This window comes from Delphinapterus leucas, chromosome 6 (genome assembly GCF_059928025.1).
Source record: "Delphinapterus leucas isolate spDelLeu-1000000601 "Yukka" chromosome 6, BTC_Dleu_Yukka2, whole genome shotgun sequence".
NCBI classification, from domain to species: Eukaryota; Metazoa; Chordata; class Mammalia; order Artiodactyla; family Monodontidae; genus Delphinapterus; species Delphinapterus leucas.
This window is the reverse complement of record NC_143134.1, coordinates 117,123,930-117,131,324: the sequence shown is the minus strand read 5'-3', so window position 1 is coordinate 117,131,324 and position 7,395 is coordinate 117,123,930. Positions and strand designations below refer to the sequence as shown.

Genomic DNA, 7,395 nt, shown 5'->3' with positions numbered 1-7,395 from the left:
CAGTGCTGTATTAATTACTGTTGTACAGCAAAGTGGCTCAGTTATGTATATATGTGTGTGTGTATATATATATGTATATATTCTTTTTCATATTCTTTTCCATTATGGTTGATCACAGGGTATTGAATATAGTTCCCTGTGCTCTACAGTAGGACCTTGTTGTCTATCCATTCTGTATATACTAGTTTGCATCTGCTAATCCCAACTCCCAATCCAACCCTCTCCCACCCCTGCCCGCTTGGCAACCACCAGTCTATTCTCTACGTCCCTGATTCTTTTTGTTTCATAGATAGGTTCATTTGTGTCTTCTTTTAGGTTCTACATGTAAGTGATAACATATGTACTTGTCTTTCTCTTCCTGACTTACTTCATGTAGTATGATAACCTCTAGCCGCACCCATGTTGCTGCAAATGGCATTTCGTTTTTTTATGGCTGAGTAGTATTCCACTGTAGATACGTACATCTTTATCCACTCATCTGTTGATGGACATTTAGATTGTTTCTGTGTCTTGGCTACTGTGAATAGTGCTGCTATGAACATAGGGGTACATATATCTTTTTGAATTATAATTTTGTCTGGATATATGCCCAGGAGTGGGATTGCTGGATCATATGGTAGTTCTATTTTTAGTTCTGAGGAATCTCCATACTGTTTCCCACCGTGAGTTTTTAAAAATCATGATTGTGTCCCCCTCTGTAGAGTTCTCTGAAGGCTTCCTAGGCTCAGGGCTAGAATAGATTCTCCTTCACAGCCTCCAGAAGGAAACAACCCTGCCGATGACACCTACAGATTTCAGAAATTCACCTCCAGATCTGAGAAAATAAGTTTGTTATTTTAAGCCACCATGTTTGGCAGCCCCAAGAAACAAATACTAGTCAAGAATTTTTTTCTTACTTTCACTGGCCTTTTGTGAAGCTGTGGTCTAAGTTAATACCTACAAGCAAAGGACAGTTGCGGTAAAAGGTTTTGCCAACGTTCCTTCCCAGGTCCCTCTAAGAGGACTCCCACCCGACAGAATGTAGAATTTGCCTCATACGTGGCTGTCCCCAACTTCAGACTCGCAGGAAATATATCCCCCAGAATGTGCTGCTCCTCCAAGGGTCCCAGCTCTGAACCCTCACGATCCAATCTTCCACTAACTATTCTGTCCTCCTGCCCACCTGCCACCCTAATCCAGGCTACTGCCACCTCCCCAAGCCCCTGGAGATCCTTCAGCTTCTCTGGTCATTTCCTCTCTTGCACCCTCTGTTCAGCAGCCTGAGAAGTTTTGCAAGTTACAGATTTGACTATTGTCATTCCACTGATAAGGAGCCTCTGCAGCCTCCCGTGCTCATGAGTCAAGTCTGAACATGTGTCAGCCACAGCAGACTGTGCCTCCACCCCCACACCCCCCCCCCACCCCGGTCACCACTGCAGATGTAGCTCACAGCAGGCCATCTCCAGTTCCCTCAACAGCAGACTGAGCCCCATTTCTCATGTCTCCCCGCTTCCTCGGACACTGAGTGGAGAGGAGGAGCAAGGGAGCATCATGGTACCTGCCCAGTGGGGAGCATGATGGCAAATGTTCTGGAAGGTACTCAAGAGAAAAACAGAGAAGACAAAGTCCTCTGAAGGTATGTCACGGGACATGAACTGGGTCAAAGAAAAGAACCAAGACTTGACAGATCAAATCTCAAAGGTCAGCTACAGGGTTAAGAGCTGGGGGTCTGAACATAGCACAGAGCACACAGTCATTTACTGAAAAAGAGTCAACTTTAATTGTTACTGACCAAACTGCATCCAGGAATGTCTCTGAACAACTGAACAAACACGATAAAATTGTCCTATTGAAGAAACCAAGAGTTTCTGCCAGCCCCAGAGTTTCTGAGGGTTAGGCCAAGAGCAGCCCATTCCCAAGGCTGGTTCTGTCCCCCACGCCAGCTTCTCATCCCGTGAGAAGGGCTGGGGATGGGTGAGGGACCTGTCCCCTCCTCCCAGCATGCTGGGATCTCTTAGAAAGTCACCGGTGGGGTGCGCCTTTCCTCCCATCTCATTCCTGTCCTAAGGTAAATGGAGACCCTCTGGGCATCACCCCAAAAGCCAGGGAACGAAGTGAGGCAGCCCAAGTGCCTTCCCGGACTCTCAGCCAAAGCTTTGTTCCAGTCTGCTCGGTTGGTTCCTGATGCCCAGGGTGGGGATTAAATAAAATATGCACTAGAGAAAAAACTCAAATGCCCCCAAATCTCCACAACACAAGTCACAGAGCAGAAGGAAAAATAAAACAACGGCCCTAATGAGAAGCAGCAGCGGCCGGCCCTCAGAAGACGCGTTCAAACTCCGTCTGGTTGGTGGCGGCGGGATTGCGGCTCTGGTTGGTGGACTGCTGGGTGATCTGGCTGCCCTTCCGGCGCGGTGGTGCTAGGTACTCAAACATGGACGTCAGGTGGGTGGAGAGCATGCCCTTGAGGTCCGAGGGCATGGGGTCGGACCAGAAGAAGTCGTGGTTCAGGGCGTCATCACTGTCGATGCGCTGGGCGGGATCCAGCACCAGCAACTTGTCGATGAGGTCCAGTGCATAGGGGTCACGCACATAGGCCTTCAGCCTGTCCTTCACCTTCCGCTTCTGGCCCTTGACCAGGTCCAGTTTCTCAAACAGCTCGTACTTGTCCACATTTGGCCACACCTGGGGTGGGAGGCATGGAAAAGAGAATGTAGTCAGTTCAGGGGGTGCGAGGCTGGTCCACCGGTCAAGCACTTGAAGGGACTAAACGCTCTCCGTTCAGAAGCTCCCAGACCGCCCCTGGAGGGCAAACTTGACCCCTCCAAGGTGAAAGCAGCAGGAACAACATATTTGGCAAACGCCAAGTACCGGGCTCTTTGACACAAATTGTCTGGCGTATGTGCACCAAGACTGATAGAACCAGTTGTCTCACAGCAGAGCAGCTCAGCTCTGAAGTGAGGGGCTCAGACGCCCTCCCCAAAGCCACAGAACTAAAGGGATGCAGCCGAGACTTGAACAGTCTGTGTGGCTCTAAACAGCAGACCCCAACCAACCACCAGCAACTTCTCTAGAATGGAGCTTTTCCTCTATTCAGCACCCACCCCTCCCCTGCCAGGAAGACTTCTCTGCAGCCCGTGCGGCCCAGGGGCCCAGGCAGCCCGGCTCCGTACCTCAGGAGTGATGGAGCCACAAAGCTGGCTGATGAGGGCAAGCTGGTGCTGCTCTGTGTTGCCCTGCATGATAGGGCTGCGGGTCCACATCTCTGCCATGATGCACCCAGCACCCCACAGGTCAATGGGGGGGCCGTAGTCCCGCTCCCCTGAGAAGAAGAGCACACCAGGAGGGCCCCTTGAGCCCGACAGCCTCCTGAGAGGCAATGCCCCCGGGCCGGGGGCTCAAGAAGCCCTGGCAGCGGGGGGCTGAGGCCGGGTAAGTGCCCAGCCCCTGCTTCCCTCTGCCAGCTCGGGAGAGTCCTCACCGAGCAACAGCTCCGGGGGCCGGTACCAGAGCGTCACCACACGGTTGGTGTAGCGGTTGGGCTGGCTATTCTTGGCCAGGCTGAAGGCCCGGGCCAGCCCAAAGTCTGCCAGCTTCAGAACTCCATCGCGGGTGATGAGCACATTAGCCGCCTTCATATCCCTGTGCAGGATCTGCAGGAAGCACAAAGGCGAGGGTTCTCGGGGGTCCTTTAGCCACACCCAGCCCACAGTGAGAGCAAAGGCCAGCCCAAGCCTTGGTCTCTCCTCCCCTACTCTGGCCCCCACCTTGTTCCTGTGGATGTAGTAGAGACCATTGAGCAACATCTGCATGACCCTCTTGATCTCAGACAGTGTGAACTTGACTAAGACGTTGCTCAGCAGCCCGGCAAGGTCATGCTCGCAGAAGTCAAAAACCAGGTATATACTGCCTTTGCAGCGGTTATAGGGGGAAGCTGAGACCAGAAGAATGAGGGGGACAGAGAGGGACAAGAAAAAAATCAAAATTCTCATATGCAACTCACTTTCCCACAAGCAGCTCCTACCCTCTCCAACCTATGGACCCCTGGATATCCAGGTGCGAATTCCTTCACAGGTAAAATATTTTCTGAGCGCCTTCTCTGGGCTGGGTACTGCGGCAGGCCCCGAGGAGGCACCTGCTCTGATGAAAGGGCCACAGAAAGCAGTCACACTTGGTACGTCTGGGTTAAGAAGAGGCAATGTAAGTGTGTCCAGTTCCAACTTTTGCAAACAAAACCTTAAGCAATAAGCCTCATTTCCTCCATCTGAAAATGGGGATGAGATCCGAACAACTTACCTTTGGTTCGACAGATCTCAATCAAGTTGACCACATTCTCGTGTTTTAGAAGCTGGAGGATCTTGATTTCCCGCAAGGCTGTAATGGGGAACTGGGTGGGAAAAAGACAGGAGAAGGTCAGAAGTGGGTGAGCGCACCACAGACCAAGGAACTGGCCAGGGAGTCCACAGGAAGGGTTAAAGGTTGGGAGACAGAGTAAGAGCGTAGGCTCTGAAATTAGCTGTCTCAAATGCCACATTTGTAAAATGGGTGTAATAGTATGTACCCCTCAAGGAGCTGGTTTCAGACAACGAATTGAAATAGCGATACTTCACACAAATGCTCTATTACTAGTTATTAAATACTCCACAGTTTCTTCAACCTTATAAGTTTTAGCTCTATGCCTGTGTTTAACTGTGAGATGGTTAACAAATACAAAAATAAAGAAACAAGTCTCTTGAAAGCTGGACCAGAGCTAAGATGGGGTGGGGGGTGGAAGGCACTGTTGTTTTTCAAGTGAATACCAGTCACCCTTTTAAAGTCATTGCATATAACTTATTATTATTTTACATTCAACAAAATTAAACCCTAAAAAAAAGTGCTCAAAGCCTTCCTAACTTCAGGAACCAAGGTGCACTCCGTGCAAGCATGGGCTCCCCCTCCTGCCACCAACCATATTCACCTATGAATGAAATATGAAGCGGCTTTAAAACATTTGAATTGAGAGATTTAACTTGGAAGTCAAATTCCCTGGAATATGGAAATTTCCAAACACGTAAACTGAACTTATACGTGAGAGTCCCAGAAGCAGCAGGGTGGAAACCCAACCTCACGCCCAAGGGAGCTGGCCGACCTGCCCACCCCACCCGTACTCACCCCCTCCTTCTCATTCTCCATCAGTACCTTCTTCAGAGCCACTTTTTGGCCGGTCTTGCGATGCTTTGCCTTAAACACCTCCCTGCAGGCCGAGAGGGGGACCCAAGAGAACTCTTCAGGCCATTTCCGCAGGGCCCGCCCCTCCCCCACCAGAGGAGAACAGGAAAGGGAATCCGGGCGGGGCTGGGCCGGGTACCCAGGGCACTCTGCTACCCCACCACGCGGTGTCTTCGGTCCCTCTCCGAGCCTCTACCTCCTTCCCTCTGCCCCTTCTCCTCACCCGGGAGTCTCACGGAGAGATACCGTTCCACTCACATGCTCCTCTCTGCAACCCCTCCCTGCCCCCCATCAAGGGCCTCAAGCTCCTCCCCGCCAGCCAGCTCTGTCAGGCCCGGGCGGGCTGCGGCGAGGCCTAGCGAAACCACGGGACAAGTCTGTGACTAAATGGCTTCCCGACCAACTGGGCCCGGGCCTGGGCGTCCCAACGTCTGCCCGGAGGGGTGCAGGCTCAGGGCTCCCGGTCCCTGGGGGCCAAGCCTTACCCGAAGGTGCCTTGGCCGATTTTAGCGAGCTTCTCATATTTGGACACCTCATCACAAAAGGGGCATTCCACCGAGTCGTACTGCTTTGCCATGGCCGCCTCCACTGCGCCGCCACCACCTCCAGCCGCCGCCGCCGTCGCTGCTCCCGCTCCGGGTCCCACCGCCGTGCTCCAGGCCCCTCCGCGGCCGCGCCACTTCCGCCTCCACGGCCACTTCCGGCCTCGCGGCGCCGACCCCACCTCTTCCGCCCGCCGCCCGCCGCCAGGCCCCCTGGGACTTGTAGTTCCCGAGAGGCCAGGAGGAGCCGGAGCTGCAGAGGCGCCTCCGCCACCGCCGCTGCCCCCGCCCCCGCCGCCGCCACTGCTGGCGGCGGCCCCGATCGGGGGCGCGGGGAGCCGGGGCGCCGGGGCTGGGGCTCGGGGTGGTGCGTCCCGCTGCATCGGCTTGGGCCGCCGCCGCTGCCGAAGCCGCTGCCGCTCTGGCGCCCGATCCGGGGCCAGCCGCAGTGCCCTGCTCCTCCTCCTCCGACGGCACCGCCTCCGCCAGGCTGCGCTGGGCGCGGGGCGGGGGGGCGGCCCCCGAGCCGCGGCCTGGGGGCTCCCTGGCCGGGCCCGGGCCCGGGACGGCCGGGCGAGGGGGCCGGACGGGAAGAGCCGATGAGGAGGCGGCCCGAGAGCCCGGGAGGGGGCGCGTTATAAAGGGGGAGGTGCCCCAGCCTCGCCCTCCCCTCCCCCTCCTCCCGCCCCCTCGCTCCTCCCTCCCACCCTTCGCGGCCGCACCTGCCGCCGCCGCCGCCGCCGCCGCCGCCGCCGCCGCCGCCGCCGCCGCCGCCGCCGCCGCCCGCCGCCGCCCGCCGCCACCCGCCGCCGCCCGCTGCCGTCGCCCGCTCCCTGTCCGCCAGCCGCCCTCGGCGCGTCACCGCCCGCGGCCCCTCCTCCGCCTTCGGAGGTGGGGCTCCGCGCTCTACACCTGGCTGCGGGGCGACTCGCCGCGTGCCTCAGTTTACCTACACATGCTAGCTGCCGCGGGGAGCCCTTTCCTCCCCAGCTCGGGGTGCAGCCCCTCACAGGCGAAGGCGGGAGGTGCCATGGGAGCGGCCTCCGGCCTGGGGAGGAGAGAACGGCCGCCACCGCCGCCTCCCCGGGCCCCTGCCACCCGCCGTTGATATGGCAACTGACAGCCGCCAGGGGGCGCGGCGACATTGGAGGCGGCGAGCGAGCAAAGCCCAGGCCTTCCATCCCTGGACCCCCTGTTCTCCGGGAGGCAGGGATGAAACTCACAGGACCCCCGTCCCCCCTGAGCTGAGCTCGAGCTGGTCGTGACCCGGGTCAGTAGTCACAAAAGTAGCTAGCATTTACTCTACACCCTTGTGTGCTCAGGGAGTGCTGAGCGTTCCTGCTGAATCCTGAATCAACAGCCCCATAGTCAGGATCACTAACCAATTTTACAGAAGAGCACATTGAGGCTCAGAGAGATGAGGTCATTTGCTCAAGGTCACACAGTGACAAAGCTGGGACTCGAACCTTGTCTGAGCCTGAAGAGGATTCTCTTGACTCAGGCTATTTACAGTCTGTCCAGGACAGCAGTCATGCTGTTTGAGGCCTGTTATCCTTATGTGCCAGGCACAAAGCCCACCATTCACCCATCTCCTTCTCTGGTCCTGTGCCCCCTTTCCCTACCCTGGCCCTTCCCCAGCATCTTTCTGATACCTTTCTGGCTCCAG

General features: G+C 56.2%; 1 protein-coding gene across 3 annotated transcripts; it reads right to left on the bottom strand.

Moving 5' to 3' along the window:
* Positions 1 to 1,735: 1,735 nt before the first annotated feature.
* Positions 1,736 to 6,359, bottom strand: CDK9 (cyclin dependent kinase 9). Of its 3 annotated transcripts, none has more exons than XM_022578666.3 (7): positions 5,673 to 6,359; positions 5,131 to 5,212; positions 4,276 to 4,366; positions 3,983 to 4,119; positions 3,461 to 3,632; positions 3,153 to 3,301; positions 1,736 to 2,664 (listed from the first exon to the last, which is right to left on the bottom strand). In XM_022578666.3, exons 1-7 carry the CDS (start codon positions 6,110 to 6,112, stop codon positions 2,299 to 2,301), a joined length of 1,437 nt encoding a protein of 478 aa, XP_022434374.1. In that variant the 5' UTR covers positions 6,113 to 6,359; the 3' UTR covers positions 1,736 to 2,298. The 3 variants fall into 3 exon arrangements, with proteins under 3 accessions (XP_022434374.1, XP_089769907.1, XP_022434375.1); XM_089913781.1 differs by lacking the exon at positions 3,983 to 4,119 and adding an exon at positions 3,747 to 3,913 and having other exon boundaries at positions 5,158 to 5,212; positions 5,673 to 6,355; XM_022578667.3 differs by lacking the exon at positions 3,983 to 4,119 and adding an exon at positions 3,747 to 3,913 and having other exon boundaries at positions 5,673 to 6,352.
* Between the last annotated feature and the right edge of the window lie 1,036 nt (positions 6,360 to 7,395).

Coding starts and splice junctions, on each gene's coding strand:
- CDK9 (XM_022578667.3), bottom strand. CDS start 6,112: ATGCAGCGGGACGCACCACCCCGAGCCCCAGCCCCGGCGCCCCGGCTC. Junction 3,914..4,275: donor TGAGATCTGTCGAACCAAAG/GTAAGTTGTTCG, acceptor TTCTGGTCTCAG/CTTCCCCCTATAACCGCTGC. Junction 2,665..3,152: donor GTGGCTCCATCACTCCTGAG/GTACGGAGCCGG, acceptor CTCCCACCCCAG/GTGTGGCCAAATGTGGACAA.